This window comes from Leucoraja erinacea, chromosome 4 (genome assembly GCF_028641065.1).
Source record: "Leucoraja erinacea ecotype New England chromosome 4, Leri_hhj_1, whole genome shotgun sequence".
NCBI classification, from domain to species: Eukaryota; Metazoa; Chordata; class Chondrichthyes; order Rajiformes; family Rajidae; genus Leucoraja; species Leucoraja erinaceus.
Window position 1 is genome coordinate 47,878,691 of NC_073380.1, and position 20,960 is coordinate 47,899,650.

The following is a 20,960-nucleotide window of genomic DNA, read 5'->3' on the forward strand; positions in this document are numbered from 1 at the left end:
ATATCCACTTCGATTTATGAAAACACCTCAATCATGTCCCCTTATAATCTCCTCTACTCCAGGAAAACGACATCAAGCCTCTCCAGTCTCTCCTCTCAACTGAAATGCTTCAGCCCAGGCGCCATACTTGCGAATCTCCTCTTTTTCCTTTCCAACACCCAACAGCCCTATAGTGTGATGAATCAAATGGCTGTATGACTGATACAAAGCTACTCCCTGATTGTCGTATGTGGCCAACCTGTAAACAACTATGAAGGTCCCATAGAACCTTGGATAGCTCATTGAGATGCCTTCTCATTCTTCAAAACTCTACAGAAAATTAAAACAATTTGTTTGATATTTCTTCACGAGCGACTGCCTGATCCCAGAAGGTGCCAGGAGAACCCATCAATATTACAACTAGCACAAAATCAAATGTAGACAATAAAATCAGCCTTGTTTGGATGAAGTGTCACTAACCTGAAATATATTCTTGTTTTGTCTCTTTTCAGTATTTTCTGTTTTTATTACAAATAAGGAAATGTCATACTAAATTGCTCAAAAACCTGTAATCTTATGGCTTAGCATATATCTGACTTTCTATTATTTCCACTTACACTGCCCAGCACTTGGAAGGAACAGTTATTAAGAGAATCAAAGCGGGGGGGAACTTAAATGCCCATTACTGAGTGTAGTTTAATTGTGTTGATGATCAATCTGGCCGAGTCTTGAAGAACAAAAACACCAGACTGGCCCCAGAGTAGATTGGCTGTTGAACAGGCTTGCATTCATGTCGTTCCTCTTGCCAAGTTGCTTAAGTTTAGTTACAGCATTGGCATCAATCTAACCAAGATGCCCAGATTTGTCCCATCCACAGGGACAAATCAAATCAACTCAATTATTCAAGTGATAACATATTATCAACACTGTTATCAAGCAACACTATCTCAAAATTCAGTGTGCATTTTGCCAGAGCGATTTGGACATTATTAGACAACATTTATTCAGGGACCCTGAAAAGACTGAACTCATGGGAAAAGCTCTTCACTGGCCATCCAAAAAAGGAAGATAGTGGAAGTTTTAGGAAATGTTGTTACCAAGTCATTTCAGCTGTTTCATCAATTACTTCCTTGCCATTATAAGATCAAAAGTGGGAACGTTCAACAATATGAGGAATTCTACTCAGAATATAAAGCCCCTACCTCTGCTCGCAATTGTCAATGAAACATTAGAGCATAGCCCAATGTGTGCCAAGTAAAATTTACACGACAAAAAGAGCTCATTTCCAACAGGAGTTTAACCATGTATCCCAGTAATTTAACTGTATTCCCCATCATTGATATTTGAAGAATTGAGAATTGATTGCTGCCAAGATGAGACCAACTAATCTGGGGTGCAACAATACTACTGGATTAGTTCAGACCAGTTGAAACCATCTTTAAGAAGCTGAAGAAACTCCCATATTGGGCAAGTGGCAATGAGTTAGTAAATGCCACAGAGATAAACCAATCAGAAAGAGACACTATTTCAACTAATGATGGGGATGCATAGAAATAAAGGGAAGGAAGTGTAGTAGACGATTCGGAGAGATCGCCTACTTCATTTCAATTTAAATTTAGTTACAGCTAATTTTGGAGAGATCGGAAGTAAAGGAAATTCAGGGAGTGAAGGAAGTCCAACGTAGTTGCTTGCTTTTTCTTCATCTTAGAATGTCTCAATTTGAGACCATGCAAGCACAGTGCCTGAATAAAAGGTTTTAAATACTATTAATAGTGATTCAAAGTATTTTTAAGAATTCAATCATCTAACAATATTCTACAATGATGAAACATGCCACACGAACAAAGTACACAAATACATATCAAAGGCTAGGTAGATGGTGCTGAGAGACTCACTTCCAGAAATCAGTGTTTCCACTGCCACAAAGGCAAAAATCAGGAGATTACGGAATCTTCTCTACTTACCCAGATGAATGCTGCTCCAACATGTTATTCAGATCAAAATAACCCATCTGATTGGAACTTCAACACGCAATGTCAAGTATTCAGTGCCTACAGACCCCCAACTGTGGGCAGTTTTGATCCCCTAATTTGAGGAAGGACATTCTTGCTATTGAGGTAATGCAGCGTAGGTATACAAGGTTAATTCCCGGGATGGCGGGACTGTCATATGCTGAGAGAATGGAGCGGCTGGGCTTGTATACTCTGGAGTTTAGAAGGACGAGAGGGAATATTATTGAAACATATAAAATTATTAAGGGTTTGGACACACTAGAGGCAGGAAACATGTTCCCCATGTTGGGGGAGTCCAGAACCAGGGGCCACCATTTAAGAATAATGGGCAAGGCATTTGGAACAAAGATGAGGAAATACTTTTTCACAGAGAGAATTGTGAGCTGTGGAATTCTCTGCTTCAGAACGCGGTGGAGGCCGGTTCTCTGAATACTTTCAAGAAATTGCTAGATAGGGCTCTTAAAGATAGCAGAGTCAGGGGATATGGGGAGAAGGCAGGAACGGGGTACTGATTGGGGATGATCAACCATGATCATTGAATGGCGGTACTGGCCTACTCCTGCACCTATTGTCTATAACTCACACAATGTTGTGTTGGAAATAAACTATTACCATTTATTCATCTGTTGGATCTAAACCCTATAATTTACCACACTTCATTTATGTGGGATTACCTTCACAGAACTGCGCAGTTCAAATCAACAACCCACTATCAGAGGCAGTTATGTTAAGTAATAAATGCTTGCCTTTACATCAATGCCCCAAAATAATTTTAACTTAAACTTTCATAATTTGGCAATTTTGGTCAAAGGGCCAGCCAACTGAAATATTAACTCAAGTTCTTCTCTCCACATATGTTACATGACGTTAAGCATTTCCAGTCATCTCTTCCTGCCTGCCATCCAAAATTTCCAGCAACTGCCATTCTCGAAATACCTGCACTTTTTGTTTTGTTCTCCTCCATTGTCATGAATCACCCTCTATTTGGCCAACAGTGACATAGCGGCTGGAGCTGCTGCCACACATCACCAGAGATCCAGGTTCATTCCTCGCCTCTGGTACTATCTGTATGGAGTTTGCATGTTCTTCGCCTGACATCCGCCATCATGAAGTGTTTCAAGAGGCTGATCAAGGTATATATTACTCCAGCCTCCCAGACAGCCATGATTCAGCATAACTTGCCTATCTTCCCAACAGGTTTACAGCTGGAGCAATTTCCTTGGCCCTATGCTCATTCATGAAACGAGAAATACCGAGAAAGGGGACACTTACATCAGACTCCCATTCAATGATCCAATTTACAAATCATTGCTCCACCTTCAGCACTATCATTCCAACCAAACTTCTGCACCTAGGCTCAGCAACCCCCTCAGCGAATGGATCCTTGGCTTCCTGACCCATAGACCACAATCAGCGAGGATAGACAACAAAGCATCCTCAATGACAATTTTCACATATCAGTCCTCCGCAACAAGGCATTGTCAGCCCCTTCCAATAGTCCCAACACACCCACAACTGCAAAGACAAATTCTGCTCTCATTTCATTTACAAGCATGCAGATGACACCACCATAGTGGGACAGATCTTGAACAATGACGAGACAAAGAAAAGGAAGAATGAGAGCTTAGTAACATGGTGTCAAAAAAACAACCTCTGCTTCAATGTCAGCAAGATGAAGAAGCTAGTTATTGACTTGGGGAAATGAAGTTGTCTTAGCATCAATGGTGCCAAAATTGAGGTGGTTGAGAGCATCAAGTTCCTTGGCATAAACATTGTCAAGAATTTGGTGACGAGGCACATTGAAGCTTCAGCCAAGTAAGCACATCTTTGCCTCTACTTCCTCAGAAGACCAAATAAATGTCTCCAACTCTTACAAATGTCTGCAGGTGCACTTCAGAAAGTATCCCATCAGGATGCATCACAGCTTGGTATCGCAACTGCTCTGCCCAAGAGAGTAAGAAATGCAAGAGTTGTAGAAGTAGCTCAGTCCATCACGCAAACCAGACTCGACTAAACAACTTAATCTACACTGCACGCTGCCATAGGAAAGCAGCCAAGATAACGAAGGCCCATTTACACCCCAGTTATCCCCTCTTTTTTTCCTCTTCCACCCAGCAGAAGATATAATAGCTTGAAAACACATACCACCAGATTTGGGAACAGTTTCTGCTCCACAATTGTCAGGCTACTGAATGGTCCTCTCATAAGCTAATGATGTAGTCCTAATCTCCCAACCTATCTCATCGCGGCCATTGCACTCTCTATAGCAGTAACACCATAATGCTGCAATACTATATCATGCTCTTTGGTATTTGACTCTTGTACAACTAGTGGAACTTGAATATGTCTTATTGTACTTGTAGGAGCCATTCATGCTCAGGCTAGTTACTGTTAGCATATTATATTATTTTATCGAGATATTTCTAGCAGTATTATTTTGAATGCTTGATGGTGGGCATTGATATGTAGATGGGCTTGACATCTTCTATATTACTAAAGGTCTGATCTTGACCACTTCCTGTTGTTCTGTATATTGATTTTAGAAAAAACGCTGCCACTTATGGCTGTGATTTTTGGCCAACTTACTCAGTCCCCCTCCGCTGTGCAGGACAAGAGGATTTTTCCCATCGATGAAAAATAAAAGTGTTATTAGTGTTTAAAAAATGTTGAGATTCTCTCTCCTGAAGGCCACGCCCCGTCCGGAGGGACTATAAAACTCGGAAGTGTTGAGTGCCTCAGTCAGTCTCTGCATGATGGGGGAGCGAGAGGGTCACGTCTCTCAGTCTGAGCTGTGAATAACACTGAACACATGTCTACTAAACTGAGTGTGGTTTTACTGACCTTGAGTGTCCTTAACGTGGTTTGAAATTGAAAATGTGGTTGGTTTGAAATAAAGCGCAGCAAATGGTTGGTGGTGGTTGGTTGGTTGGTTTGAAATGGCAAATGATTAAAAGTCTAAACTTGACAACTTCCTGTTTGCACTGTATATTGATATTAGATAAAATGCTACCACTTACGACTGTGATTTTTGGCTATCTTACTCAGTTTCCCCTCATCAGGTGTAGAGGATTCTTCCCATTAATGAAAAATAAGTGTTATTAGTGTTTACAAATTTTTGAGAATCTCTCTCCTGTCGTTCACGCCATGAAGGCCATGCCCCTTCCAGTGGGAGGGTGGCGGGATCATAAAACCCGAAAGTGTGGGTGTGGCTCAGTCTCTGCAAGATGGGGGAGGGAGCGGTCACGACACTGTCTGAGCTGTGAATCAACTGAACACACGGAATGTCTACTGAACTGCGAGTGTGGTGTTTATGTGGTGTTTTGTGTGGTTTTATGGTGGTTTCACCCTGCTTGAAATGGTATGAAACTGCACTTGAATTTGGTGGCCTCGCACCCTGCTTGAGATAGAATTTCAAGGAATAGCCGCAAGTCAACTGCCAGCACATCAGGCTTGAGTGACTGAGCTGCCACCCCAAGAATCCATTTGGCCCACAATGTCCATACTAGCCCTCTGAAACCAGTCCCTTCAGTCCACAACACCCATACTAGCGCTCCAGACACCCCACCCCACCGGCCACCAATATTGGAATTGGTGGAGAGGTGTAATATTGTGTTGGGGCAACTGGTTCCACTTAGTCTAGTACATGATAAAGGGAGAGGGACTGACCAGATCAGACCAGCCACAGGATTTGGAGATAAATTATTTGATTGACTAGCAAGCAAACTGCATCACATAATAATAAATCAATACCAAGAAAAGGTCACCGTTGCTGCATTTGAAATTGTAGTCTTGGTCAAACAGAACACAAGTAACTGGCAATAGCATAATTTTTAAATAATTTCCAACTTTCATTAATGTAGTAATTTTGCACAATAAACTTACCTCCCAACCACAAAAAGTCATTCACAGAGCGAAGTAGTTCTACAGCCATATGGTAATGAACAAGAGCATCTTGTAGCATGCCTGCTTGCAAGCAAAGATCACCAACATGTTTCCGCATTCTTCCCTGGCAACGCTTCTTGTAATGTCTATAACCATAAATATATTTTAAAAATCAGCTATACCATTATGGTTCCACATTGCCTGTGAAAGATGAACATGTGTTCACCAGTAATATTGAATACAACTTTAGGCAATTTAAATTTGCTTCTTCTGACTGTTGACACAAAATGAAAACAAGGTAACCTGCAAGAAATTTCAATTTAGTAAAGATGTTCCAATTAGTCTATGAATGAAATATTTGTGTGCAGTTCTAGTCGCCACACCACAGGAAGGATGTGGACTATTTGGAAGGGCTGCATAAGAAATTCACCAGGACATTATAAAACAAGCAGCCAGAGGAACACAGTGGATCAAGCAGCATCTGTAGAGAAAGCAAGATAGCCATATTTTGAAACAAAAAGACAGTGCTTGAGTAACTCAGCAGGTCAGACAGCATCTATGGGGAGCATATCAGGTCAGGATCCTTCTTCAGTAGCTTTAAGCTAAATTACAACAGATTTTAAAATATTCAATTGCTACCTGTGTGTTATCCTCCCCAACAATAAAATGTAGTTTCAGTTAGAGATTAAAACTAGCATCGACTACTTCTACTATTTTGATAGCAAGATCTGCGAACTCCTTCAGTAATAGCTTATAACTGCCAAACACGGTGCACTTTATCATACAGCAAACTAGACCCAGTCATAGTCACAAGGTACAAAATAATGTTTTAGGCCTATATTCACTGGAGGAATATGAGGAAAATCATTGAAACGCTCAAAATGCTTATAGGGTTCAACAGACTAGGCGTGGGGTGGATGCCTCTCCTAACGGAGGAACTAACGTGTCACAGATTGACTCATTGGTGGGCCATTTAATACTAAAGGATACATTTCTGTGACTGGAATTATCCATCCTGGATGACTGTTGAGACTCAGTCATAAAGTTAACTTAAAACAGAGATTGATAGTTTTAACCTTTAGAGATACATCATGGAAACAGGCCCTTCAGCCCACCGAGTCTGTGCCGACAAGCAATTACTCCTGTACACTGGTACTAGCCTGTACACTAGGGACAATTTACAATTTTTCTTTAACCAAGGCCAAAAATTATGCAAACCTGTATATCTTTGGAGCGTGGGAGGAATCCAGTGCACACGGAGTAAACAATCGCAGTCACAGGGGGAACATACAAACTCCATACAGACAGCACCCATAGTTCGGATTGAACATGGGTCTCTGGTAATATAAGGCAGCAACTCTACTGTTGCCCCAGATTTCAGGAAATAAAGGAAATCAAAGATGTGAGGATAATGCTGAAAAACAAAAGATGCAGATCAGCCATGATCTCAAAGAAGCAGACCAGGCTCAAGGGCCAGATGGTTTACTCCTATCCTCGTGTTTATGTTGAAAATAAACAATTAATACAATCAGGTTTCATAAAACTAACCTCAAGTTTCGATGTGTCTCTCAAAAGTAATATTGACATACTTGATAAAGATGAATTGTAATTGAAAGTTCATTTACGTAGAACAAATTTATAACTGTGGTAGCTTTGTTAAGATGGAGTTTAAAGATTCATTATAATGGAGTAGGTAATTTACTGTAATAACACAAACCTTATGAATGAGCTATTTATAACTCATTAGAAACATGTGACATTTCTTTGTCATCCTAGATTGCCGATAAATAAAGCTTCCTAATATGTGCAAACTACATGTTTGAGTTATAAACTTACCAACAAGTTCAGTTCAGTTTTAGTTTATTGTCACGTGCACGGAGGTAGTGAAAAGCTTCAGTCAAGAACAATGTACCAGCTTAAAAAAAGTATCATCACTCACCTACTATCTGTATCGAGGCCCACAAAATCTTTCTTTTCAAAAGGCACACACAATAATTGAATCTTGTCTCCCGATTTATCCGTTGCTCTATCAAGACGCTTAGATTCCAAAACAATGAACAATGATTCAATGAAGTCTTCCACTTTCTTTTCTATTGTTTCACACTCGTCGTAACTAGGATAAAATGCAACATCAGTGCGCGGTTGCTCAGCTATTTCTCCATGCAGCCCAAAGACAAACAAACGCGAATCGTACAATGTAGAACCGTAAATTTCTTTCCGTAGATGGAATTTCTCTGAAGTCTGTGGCCAGTCCTTTGCATTGCAACACTCTGTGACAGCTATCAATCCCACAACTTTTCGATGGGTCTGAAAGTCTCCCCATTCATTGTTTTCAGGTGGGTAATGGTGCCTGTAGCGGATGTATAAAACTCTCTGGGAATCTTGTAGATTAACCTGATTGGCAGCAGCAATTTTCTTATATATCTTGAAGAACTGTTCGTCTGGTACAATTCCCACGGGCTGGACAATAACCAGAAGACTCTGGTGATCCTCTGCACATTGCATGTAGTCAGGGACACTCATTCTCCATCAACTGAAATCTGATTAAAGAAAACAAAACAATTGTCTTTCTCAATGCATTTCAATATTTATGAAGCTTTGTTTTTTATGAAAAAACTATTATAGCCATTACAAGAATATCTGTTTTTAAAGCGAACTGTTTAGACACACATTCACTGGAATATTCCAGGACAATTATTCATTTTCGGCAGAGTGAAAACAAGCTTCTAATGGCACAAAGGTTCAACTGATAGGGAGTTAACTCAAGATGAAATAGTTTCATTTTATTTTACCAAGACCTTTTCAGAACTAAACTTAAATGGCCTGGACAGGCAGTAGAGATTACCAAACATGTTCTTATTGTGAACAAGGCCAAACGAAAACTCTAAGTTTCAAAACCTTGAAAGCCAAATTAAATCCCATCATTCACACAAGACCTCTGCTAATGCTGAAGTTCATGTTTCTTTTCTTTCTCATCAGTATTGGGATGGTCAGTATTTTGTCTTGTACACAATTTGTTAGAAAGCATTGAAAACATTCCCTACAGTGACAAAGTCAACCTTGGTTTATTGTGTGTAAGAAAGTAATGGATATGAAGTTCATTCATTGAAGATTTATGACTACTTATGAACTTGTGCATATCACACAAACTAGGAAAACATGGCCCAATCTTCCCACTCAAATTTCAGTAAAACATCACACTGCAGTATTTCCCCCTATTTTATTGTTTATTGATGTTCCTCTCAATTACCACTGCTGGATTGCTGATTTTTCAGCAATGTCCTATCATAGATATGGAGATTATAATTCTACAATGCTCTTTACAAGATCATCAGCCGATACTCGGTCCACCTAGTTCTAAGTATCACCTAATTTCAAGTATGACATTGATGCATTTACAGAGTTGTCAAATTTGAAAAGCAAATTTGTGCTCTTTAACCAAAAGGACAGGGGGCAATTTTAACATCCTCAGAAGCAGCAAAGCTTCAAAATTACTTTTTCACAATAATTTAATGACTTGCATTCCATTTTAGCAGTCAGGAAAAATGAGATGGGGGGGGGGGGGGTGCTTAAGATGGAATAGAAGGCAGTTACAAAGACACAGTGGCAAAGGGGTGGAGGTGACAAACATGCCATAGGACAACTCCTCTGTTACAAGGATGAAGTAAAAAATATTTAGATTGGCAGTGTATTTGCTTTGGTAAATGATTGGTTAAGGGGCAGAAATCAAAGGAAGAATAGTCTATATCAGCGAGACCAAACGCAGGCTCGGCGATTGCTTCGTTGAACACCACCACCGAGTCCACCTCAGACTACACAATCTCCCAGTTGCTGAACACTTTAACTACCCCTCCCATTCCCACACTGACCTTTCTGTCCTGGGCCTCTTCCACTGTCAGAGTAAGGCCCAACTCAAATTGGAGGAACAGCACCTCATATAGAATAGAATAGAATAGTTTCTTTATTGTCATTGTAACATGAACCATGTACAACGAAATTTAAAAATGTCAGCCAGTCAGTGCACCATTCAAACATTTCTAAAAGCTAACGATACATACAAGGTAAAATATTAAAAGATAAACAACTAAATAAATATCACGAAAATAGCACGCATAAACACCCAACCCTCCATCCTTCTGTCGATTTCACAGTGTACCACAGTCCCTTAGTATGTCTCGCCCCTGCGTTCCTTGGCGGCTACATTTAGTGCTTTTATAGCAGTGGGGTAAAAACTGTTTTTTAGTCTGTTCGTCCTTGTCCTTGTAGATCTGTACCGTCTGCCTGACGGCAACAGTTCAAACAGGGAGTGTCCGGGGTGGGAAATGTCCTTTATGATGCTCTGGGATTTTTTGGTGCAGCGGGAACTGTGTAAGTCCTCCAAGGTAAGGAGAGGGCAGCCGACAATCCTCTGGACGTTGTCAATGGCCCTCTGGAGCGCTTTCCTCTGAGCCGCTGTGCAGCTGGTGTACCACACGCATACACATTATGTTAGTATGCTCTCAATGGAGCACCGATAAAAGGACAGCAGCAGTCTCTGAGTGATGTTATTCTTTCTGAGCACCCTCAGGAAGTGCAGTCTCTGCTGGACCTTTTTCAGCAGCGCAGTGGTGTTCACGCTCCACGTCAGGTCCTCCTCAATATGGATTCCCAGGAAGCGGAAATCCGCCACCCTCTCTACACAGTCCCCTCTGATAGTCAATGGTACCATGTCCGTTTTATTCTTCCTGAAGTCTATTATTACTTCCTTTGTCTTTAAGGTGTTGAGGAGCAGGTTATTTTCTTCACACCACACTGTCAGCTGCTCCACCTCATCCCGGTAGGCGTACTCGTCCCCCCCGGAGATGAGTCCCACCACCGTAGTGTCATCCGCAAATTTGACAATGGTGTTGCTGTGGTGGGCGGGGGTGCAGTCATGTGTGTAGATGGTGTAGAGCAGGGGGCTCAGTACGCAGCCCTGTGGAGAGCCGGTACTGAGGCTGAGGGCCGTGGATGTATGATGGCCCACTCTGACTCTCTGGCTGCGACCCGACAGGAAGCTATTTATCCACGTACAGGTGGAGTGTGGAAGTCCCAAGTCCCCCAGTTTGTCCACCAGTTTGTGGGGAAGAATGGTATGAAAAGCACAGCTGTAGTCCACAAAGAGCATCCGCACGTAGCTCCCCCGCTGCTCCAGGTGAGACAGTGCAGCATGGAGAGCTGTGGCTACAGCGTCCTCTGTAGATCCATTTGCTCTGTACGCAAACTGGTGGGGGTCAAAGCTTCGGGGCAGGAGTGATGTGATATGACCCCGGACCAGTTTTTCAAAACACTTCATCACCACTGGTGTGAGTGCGACTGGCCAGTAGTCGTTGAGGCTGGAGATGTTGGTTTTTTTGGGCAAGGGGACTATGGTGGAGGACTTCAGACAGGGTGGAACAGTGGACTGGGCCAGAGACTGGTTAAAAATCCTTGTAAAGACTCCAGCCAGCTGGTCTGCGCAGTCCTTCAACACGCGTCCAGAGACGCCGTCAGGTCCAGTAGCCTTCCTTGGATTGATGGCCCGCAGCGTGCGCCTCACCTCATGCTCCTCTATCTTGAGGGTTAGGCTGCTGTGGACCCTGTGCTGTGATGTGGCTGTCTCGGGTGGCTCCACTTCAAAGCGAGCAAAGAAGTGGTTCAGCTCCTCTGCCAGCGAGGCGCCACCTTCAACAGCTCCAAGGTTGGTCTTATAGTTGGTGAGATACTGGATCCCCTGCCACACCTGCCTGCTGTTATTACTGTCCAGGTGGTCCTCTATCTTCCTCCTGTAGTTTGATTTGGCCCTCTGATGCCTCTCTTCAGGTGAGCTCGGGCCGTGCTGTATAAAGCCCTGTCGCCAGACCTAAAAGCGGTGTTCCTCTCTTTCAACAGCCGCTGGACCTCCCGGGTCATCCAGGGCTTCTGGTTGGGGTAGACCCGGATGCGTTTGTCCATTGTGACCGTGTCCATGCAGTTTTTAATGTAACACAGCACACTGTCTACAGCATATTTCACGGCACGAATACTGATTTCTCCAACTTCAAGTAAACCTTGCCTTCTTTCTCTCTTCCCGTCTCTCTCCCACCCTAGTTCTCTGGCTAGTGTAATTGATCGTTTGCCTCCTTGTCACACCCCCCCCCCATCAGCTAACAATGAACCATTCTACATTTCCTTATCATCGTCTGGTTTTTTTACACCATACCTCTCCAGATATCTAGACTCCCTCTCTCATGACTCCCAATCTGAAGAAGGGTCACGACCCAAAATGTCACCCATTCCTTCTCTGCAGAGATGTTGCCTCCCACGCTGAGTTACTCCAGCATTTTGTGTTTATCTTCAGCTTAAGTATTAACGTGTTACCTATGCCATTCTTCACATATTATTAAGTATATACTCCTTGCACTACCCACAAGACATTACAAAGTAGATTGTATACCTAAAACTCCACCTCCATCGTGATTGAATATTGTCCAGGATATCATAGTAGTGAATGGAAATTACAAGAACCCGACCCCAAAAAAAATTTCAGAATGCAAAAATTCTACAATCAAGATCATGACATTGAATCAGAATTAGGCCATTTGGCCCATCAAGTCTCATCCATCATTCGATCACAGCTGAACTATTTTCCCTCTTAACCACATTTTCCTTCCTTTATCCCCACATCCTTTGACTCCCTTACTATTCAAGAACCTAACAATCTCCGCTTTAAAAATACCTACAGCTGTGCCCTTTGGTTCTAGACTCTCCTGCTACTGAAATAATCCACTCCACATCTCTCTGCTTCCAAGGATTTTTGAGAAACATTTAGCATTATATCATAATGTGGCCCAAATTATTACATTAGCAGATCATAAATAAAGAAACATGTAGTGACTGTGGACTTTGGAAGGGGTAGGATAGGGATCCACAATCTCGTTTATATCAACGGGACGAGGGTGGAAAGGGTCAAGAACTTCAAATTCTTGGGCGCACATATTTCCGAAGATCTTTCCTGGTCCCAGCACACTGATGCAATCATAAAGAAAGCACGTCAGCGCCTCTACTCCCTGAGAATATTACGGAGAGTCAGTATGTCAAGGAGGACTCTCTCGAACTTCTACAGGTGCACAGTCGGGAGCATACTGACTGGTTGCATCATGGCTTGGTTCGGCAACTTGAACATCCAGGAGCGGAAAGGAATGCAGAATGTTATGACCACTGCCCAGTCCATCATCGGCTCTGATCTCCCCACCATCGAAGGGATCTATCGCAGTCTGCCTAAAAATGGCTGCCAACATCATCACAGACCCACACCATCCTGGCCACACACTGATCTCTCCGTGCCATCAGGTAGAAGGTACAGGAGCCTGAAATCTGGTACATCCAGGTTCAGGAATAGCTTCTTCCCCACAGCCATCAGGCTATTAAACACAACATCAAACAAACTGATTTATAACAGCCTGTTGCACTTTATCTGTTTATTTATGTGGTCTATGGTATATAGACACACTGATCCGTTCTGTATTATGCCTACAATATTCTGTTGTGCTGCAGCAAGCAAGAATTTCATTGTCCTATCTGGGACACACGACAATAAACTCTCTTGACTCGACCTGGATAAGGATATTTTCAAATTCATTCAAGGACGTGGGCTATGGAGTCGGCACTTAATTGTCCTTGTAAAAGGTGCCGGTGAGCTGTCTTCTTGAACCACTGTCATCCTTGAGTAATCTATCTTGTTTGCTATAGGATAGACAAAAGTGTTGGAGAAACTCAGCGGGTGCAGCAGCATCTATGGAGCGAAGGAAATAGGCAAAGTTTCAGGCCAAAGATCCTATAGTAAGCAAGATAGATCACACGACGAAAAATACGTAGTACGGTCAGATGGGCAGATTCATGGGTAATTTTCGGCCCCATTTCCGTAACCGGCTACCGTCTCCACACCAAAGATCCCATAGGATACTAGTGCGGAGACGGAAGCCGGTTACGGAAACATCCTCATAAAAATAAAAGTTATTTGGAAAAAATGTTTTCCTCATTTTCAAAGAATTATAATTTATTAACACAAACTGTTCCCCCGCAACTTTGATTACACTGCGAGTCCGGTCGAGTTACGGAAATGGATGAAAAAAAGGCCCACTTTCCGTTCCGTTGCGTACTACACGTCAGCCCATTGCATTTAGAAGGAGTGATCTATCTTGCTCCGCTATAGGATCTTTGCTTCAGACTGAAGGGGGGGGGGGGGGGGGGGGGGGGGGGGGGGGGGGGGCAGGGAGAAGAAAGGAGAAAGGAAGAGGAGGAGCCCGAGGGCAGAGGGAGAGCTGAGAAAGGGAGGAGACAGCAAGGGCTACCGGATATTGGAGAAGTCAATGTTTTTGCCGCTAGGGTGCAAACTGCCCAAGCGGAATATGAGGTGCTGCTCCTCCAATTTCCAGTGGTGCTCACTCTGGCCATGGAGGAGGCCCAGGACAGAAAGGTCGGATTCAGAATGGGAGGGGGAGTTGAAGTGCTGAGCCACCGGGAGATCAGCTTGGTTAATGCGGATCGAGCGGAGGTGTTCGGCGAAACGATCGCCAAGTCTACACTTGGTCTCACCGATGTAGATCAGCTAACATCTAGAGCAACGGATGCAATAGATGAGGTTGGAGGAGATGCAGGTGAATCTGTCGCACCTGGAACGACAGCTTAGGTCCTTGAATGGAGTCGAGGGGGGAGGTAAAGCGACATCCTTGAGGTGTGGATATACTCACAATGCTGTTATATATTTGTATGCTACCTCTTGGTACTTTAGAAAACACGATTCACAAGCAAGTGATTTCAAAGCAATGTAATGTTGTGAAATGCAGCAACCAATATTCACCCAATAAGACCAACAAACTACAAGAATACAAATTACTCCCTTGGATTTTTAAATAAGAGGATTGCAAAGGTTTAGGGTTATTACTGTCGCATGTACTGAGGTACAGTAAAAGCTTTGTTTTGCATGCTATCCAAACAAATTAGTCAAACTCAAGTACAATAGTTTAGTTTAACAGCATAGAAACAGGCCCTTCGGCCCACCGCCGACTATCAATCACCCGTTCACATTAGTTGTATGTTATCCCACATTCTCATCCTTTGGGGGCAATTTATAGAAACTAATTAACCTACAAACTCACAAGTCTTTGGGATGTGGGAGGAAACTGATCACCTGGAATACGCTTACGCAGTCACAGGGAGAACATGGAAACTCCATACAGTCAGCACCCAAGGTCATGATTAAACCCAGCTCTCTGGCACTGGCATATTGCAGCTCCACCAGCTGTGCCACTGTGGTGCCCTACTTCCCCCTCTCAACTCCACTCTCCTTCCTTAGGTTGATCAAAGGGGAATTATCTGCCCAAACCCTTTCACAGGTGCAACATCAATATCCAGCCATGTTTGTCCACCGTTAGACTTTCGCTTGTACTTTTGCTGTAAGATTAAATCAAGGAACTTAGGGAAAGAACAGCAAAACAATATTGAGGTAAGTGAACAGACAAAACCATAGATAATGTGATTAAGTGTAAGGGCTGGATGGCCTACTGCAGCTTTTGTTTCCATGTTCTTATAAAAGCTTTCACAACTCAAGGACATGAAAATGAATTATAACCAAAGTCATTTTGAATAAGACACAATTGCACTGTTATAATAGTATTAAACCGGCTATCAATCTATCTTCAGCAAGGTAACACTAAATAATGTTAAAATAATCAGATAATCTGTATGAGTGATTTGCTTTTGGGGCAAAATGTTAGCCAGAACATGGGAAAACTTCTGATAGTTTTTAAAAAAAAAGTTATCATAAACCTTCCATAACAATCCAAAGGTCTAGAACAATACATTGGTTTAATGTCTTATCTGAAAAACATCACTACCCTACAGCATAATTCTTCCTAAGTACTGCACGGACGTTATTTACACAGTCCAAGCCTGACAATTGTATTTAAAGCCCGGAATCCTATGACCAAAAAGCAATACAGCCAAGACCAACTAATTTAGATCGTTTAAAAGGCTAATGATTACATTTAACAATAGCTTCAACTTATAGTATTGGCTTCAACTTCAATAAACATTCAATTCAATTAAATTATTGGTTAAAACTATTAGATTTACAAACATAGGGAAATCTCAAAAACAGTGATAGATGGAAGAAATAATGAACATCAAAGTCAGTTAACCAAAATAGTCAAGGTACACTGCTCAAATCACCAAATGCTCTCCTTGTCCAAACAACTTAATGCCCAAACTTAATTTTGCAATGCTACAATGAACCAGAAGTTTGAATGAATGTCATGACCTGAGAGTAGCCTTCAAAGATTAAAAATAATGAGGCAAAAATAATTCAAGTAGCATGCTCTAATGTTCAAGAAGTTGTTTATTTTATGTGCTAACAAAAAACATCAGGAAATTAAGATGTAACTTACAACCAAAACAAATCATTTACATTTAATATGAATCACTGACCACTACAGAAGAAAACCAACAACTGATAAATCATTTAATAAATCCAATTTAATTTATTGTCTAAAATTAAATCATATTTATAGATTTAATTCTATCTTAAAACATGAAATTGTAACCATCATCATTTTTATTAAGTGTGTCATGTTGAGAATGTGCTTTTGTATAGTATGATTTAATGACCAACATTAAGTCAGCAACCTAACATTATTTAATTCTTGTGTCCAGAAAGAACTGCAGATGCTGGTTTAAATCGAAGGTAGACACAAAATGCTGGAGTAACTCAGTGGGACAGGCAGCATCTCCAGAGATGATGCCTGTCCCGCTGAGTTACTCCAGCATTTTGTGCCTACCATTATTTATTTCTTCCATCTTGTTAACAATGTTTCTTTTCAAAATCAGATTTCAATGGAAAGTTACAGTATTTGACAATACATTTCATTTATTTTCAGACACAAATTCTATTGTATTGATATTGTTTTTTCTATATGACCAATAATTGCTTCAGCTAACACTCACTTGACCATCTCGGGTCGTGAACAGATCTCAGCCCAAAGTTAGTCTATTACATGTTTACGAGGAAAGCTCGTGTGTTCGTTTAAAGCATCCTAAAATAAATAGCGCCCGTGTAAACAAAATAGAACTCCATTGCGACTTTTAGCAAAACCGAGAAACCAGGAAACACACAAGGCCCAAGCTGCATCAAAAACGCTTCAGGTAAGTGCACTCCAGACCCAACCAATCGACTCGAGGCATATCACTAATGTTACAACAGGTATACTTCAGTTTGGAGCAGAAGTTAAATAAAATAAACTCTCGCCTTTTGCATATTATCCGTCCCGTGTGATTACACATTCCCGTCTACGACAAAAACAAGATTGGCAACAGTTTCGCGACCTCGGTCAACGAGTTTCGAATAGCTCCTCGGATTGCCTCCCGTTAATGTAAAATCATTTCTCTCTCCCTCCCCAAATTAAACGTTTCCCCACTCCGTGAATCGGACGCACCTCACCCTCGGACAGCAACAGGGGGGAGGGGAAAGCCGGCGAGAGGCGGGCACGTTAACGGCTGTCAGAACTTTGACCGGGACGCGAGCCGGCGCGCGAGTAAGGAAGTCGTTGGCCCTTTTGTTGCTGCTGCTTTCAATTGGTCCGCAGGCTCATTGCCATCGCACTGGGAGGCGGCCGGCTCGCGCCCGCGCCCGCTCCGGCCACCTCGCGCCCGCTCCGGCCACCTCACCTCACGCGCGCGACACCCACCCACCTACCCACCTACCTGTCAGTCAAGGTCGCGGTCCGGCCGCAAGCTCTGGGCTGCGGGGGGGGGAGGGGTCGCCAGCTTCTCTCTCACTCACTTACTCTATGACGGTGGGTGTGTCCCTTCTTTCTTTCTCTCATTCACTCCCACTTTGCCCCGCCCCCTATCGCATCGACGTCAGACCAGGGATGACGTCTAAGGTTTGGGGCACGAGCTCGCGCACGGCGAGCTCACCGGACTCGATATGACGATGGACGCGCGTCCTCTGCCTCCCTCCCTCCCTCTCTCTCTGTCTGTCTGTCGTCCCGCCCCTATCGCATTAACGTCAAGCGAGCCATGGTCGGAGCACGCGCACGCGCACGGCGGGCTGCCCAGATTCTCTCTTTGACGGCGGGCGTGTCCCCGCTCTCTTCAGCCACGCCCACTATCGCATCGACGTCAAACTAGCGATGACGTCGCGGATCGGGGCCCCGATCCCTTCCCTATGTCGGTGGGCGTGTCCTCTATATCGCCCCGCCCCCACCCCGTTGACGTCACATTACGTTATCGCCGTCCAGTTGAGGGCCTCGCCCGTAAGTTGTCAGCAGTTAGACGCAATAAATGGACAGATACTGTGGACACAGAATGCTAGAGTAACTTAGCGGGTCAGGCAGCATCTGTAGAGAGAAGGAATGGGTGATGTTTCTGGTCGAGACCCTTCTTCAGTCTGAGAGTCAGGGGAGAGGGAGATAAGGAACGGTAAGGTGTGAACACCAAACATCAAAGGGGATGGGGATGGGGATGGGGATTAAGGGTCGTAGAATAGATCATGGATAGCTAGGAGAAAGTAACAACGAAACATAATACAGAGATAAAATTTAATCAGAGGGACAGTCAGCCTGGTCGGAGAACTAGGAAGGGGGATGAAGGATAAATAGACAGGGCGAGGGGGCTATTTCCACACTTCCATCGTTACACTTAATATTTATCTATGATTGTGCTTATGTATAATATGATAGTTATATAAAAAGTTTATCCCACACTCTTCTCACTACTTCTTGCACCAACCATTATTCATGTTATTCTCTTTATCATGTAACTGTACACTGTGGACAGCTCGGTTGTCATCATATATTGTCTTTCCGCTCTGGTTAGCACGGAACAAAAGCTTTTCACTGTACCTTGATATGCGTGACAATAAACTAAACTCAATTCTACAATCAGTCTGAGAAATATATTATTTCTCTAATTTGAAGTAGCCTCTGCATCCCATTTCTCTCCGCCCCTCCAATACCCTAGTGGTTCTGGCAAGTCCACTGTTCGGATCCATGTATCTCTTTGTCTCTTCCGCAGCTAGCAATGGGCCATTGTGGGCTCCACTATTTCTTGGTCATAGGTGCCAGCTCTCATTTGTTCCGAACCCCCTCATAGATCTAGTTTCCTTCCCCACTGACTCATTCTGACGAAGGGTTTAGACCTGAAATTTCACCTATTCCTTTTCTCCAGAAATGTTGCCCGCCTCAGTGGGGTTACTCCAGCTTTTTGTGTCTATCTTCTGTGTAAACCAGCATTTGCAGTACTTTCCTACACAAAGAAAACAGCGTGCCAGGGTCTATCCTGTGAATCCCATTGGGAACATTATGAATTTCATTAAGGTCACCTTTCATTTTTTGTCAAACTCCAGTGAGTATTATCAATAAGGATGTCCTTCCTATAATATGAAGTTCAATACTAAAATTAATCCTTCAGCTGTCATCTCAATTAAGCCTGTAAAAAAGTAGTGAATCATCTTTCTCGGACTAACCCTCTTGCAATGAAGATCAATATACAGTCTGTTTTACTAATTGCTTGCTGTATTTCTGTGTAAACAGTCTGTCCTTTATGTATGGACAAACCAAGATCATTCTGCCTACCCACATTTACTTGTTACTCCCAAAATATCTCCACATTATTCTGCAACTACACTTCCTGTTTATTTACTCTCCTAACAGTACAGCACAAGAACAAGCCTTTTGGCCCAGAATGTCTGTGCTAAACATGATGTCAAGAACTCTTATCCACCTGTACCTAATACCTGAGAACCTTCCAAACAAGGTTGGGTTGGAAGCTGCTGGTGAAGTTCAATATAAATGCTGAAAAACTATTTAAAAAATAAAAATTGAATTGAATGGAAATATTAAAAAGTGCAGAGAAGGGAAAAAGCTGGGTGTATGGAAACTACTACAAACCTACTTGAATATGCAGCTGCATGTACTGCATCCAAGGAAGGGACAAAACAAACATGGGAATGGGTAGAACTTCCTGATTAAGTGGAGCCTGCAGATGATAGGACAGCTTCAAGTGATTATTCTGGGAGGAAGACAGGAACCATGATCAGGAGAATATGGAAGCATGAGTGAAGGGCTTGAAACAAAAGGAGAGTCCATGTATGGAAGTCCAATTTAGCACCATGGTATGAATAGTGATCTGGCAACATCCAACAAATGACATTATTTGGAGCTACTACAGATGTTGGAATCTTGAGTAAAACACAAAGTGCTGGAGTATCTTCACAGGTCAGGTAGCATCTGTGGTGGGAATGGAAGGCAACTTTTCAGGTCAGGACCTTTCTTCAGCATGACAGCATTTTGGGTTGGGACTCTTCTTCAGACTGGCACCGCTGTCGGAGATTTGATCAGAACAGGTGTGCCGGTTGTGCTTTGGAAGCACCTGCATTTTTGTGTGGTTCTCAGATTATTAAGGAAAACATAGAAACATAGAAACATAGAAATTAGGTGCAGGAGTAGGCCATTCGGCCCTTCGAGCCTGCACCGCCATTCAATATGATCATGGCTGATCATCCAACTCAGTATCCCGTACCTGCCTTCTCTCCATTACTCCCCTTAGCCCCTTAGCCCCTTATCCTCTTAGCCACAAGGGCCACATCTAACTCCCTTTTAAACATAGCCAATGAACTGGCCTCAACTACCCTCTGTGGCAGAGAGTTCCAGAGATTCACCACTCTCTGTGTGAAAAAAGTTCTTCTCATCTCGGTTTTAAAGGATTTCCCCCTTATCCTTAAGCTGTGACCCCTTGTCCTGGACTTCCCTAACATCGGGAACAATCTTCCTGCATCTAGCCTGTCCAACCCCTTAAGAACTGCTTAGAAATATTTTATTCAGTTCTCAAATATAACAAGACTTACAGGTTATGAAGACAGAAAACGTTGAAAACATACAGTAGGTCTGGGTGCAGGATTTCAGGTTTCCAGCAGCTGCAGTTTAAAATATTTTTTTTACAGTCTTACAGATTCATGTTAAATTGCATGACATATGTGATCTTTCTAATGAAAAATATAATGTATGCTATTAATGTAATGCAGAGAGTGTTAGTTGCTTGCATGTTCAATTG

At 42.7% G+C, this 20,960-nt stretch overlaps 1 protein-coding gene across 6 annotated transcripts in view; it reads right to left on the reverse strand.

The window, feature by feature from the left end:
• The window catches only part of trappc9 (trafficking protein particle complex subunit 9), a 504,918-nt gene extending 487,080 nt beyond the window's left edge, over positions 1-17,838 (reverse strand). For 2 of the 6 annotated variants that reach the window (XM_055634174.1, XM_055634168.1), the window contains exons 1-3: positions 17,342-17,547; positions 7,813-8,413; positions 5,874-6,019 (exon numbers count right to left, since the gene is read on the reverse strand). In XM_055634174.1, the coding sequence (XP_055490149.1) occupies positions 5,874-6,019; positions 7,813-8,396 (730 nt within the window). In that variant the 5' untranslated portion in view covers positions 8,397-8,413; positions 17,342-17,547. The other 4 variants (XM_055634173.1, XM_055634169.1, XM_055634171.1 and 1 more) reach the window with 4 other exon arrangements.
• Between the last annotated feature and the right edge of the window lie 3,122 nt (positions 17,839-20,960).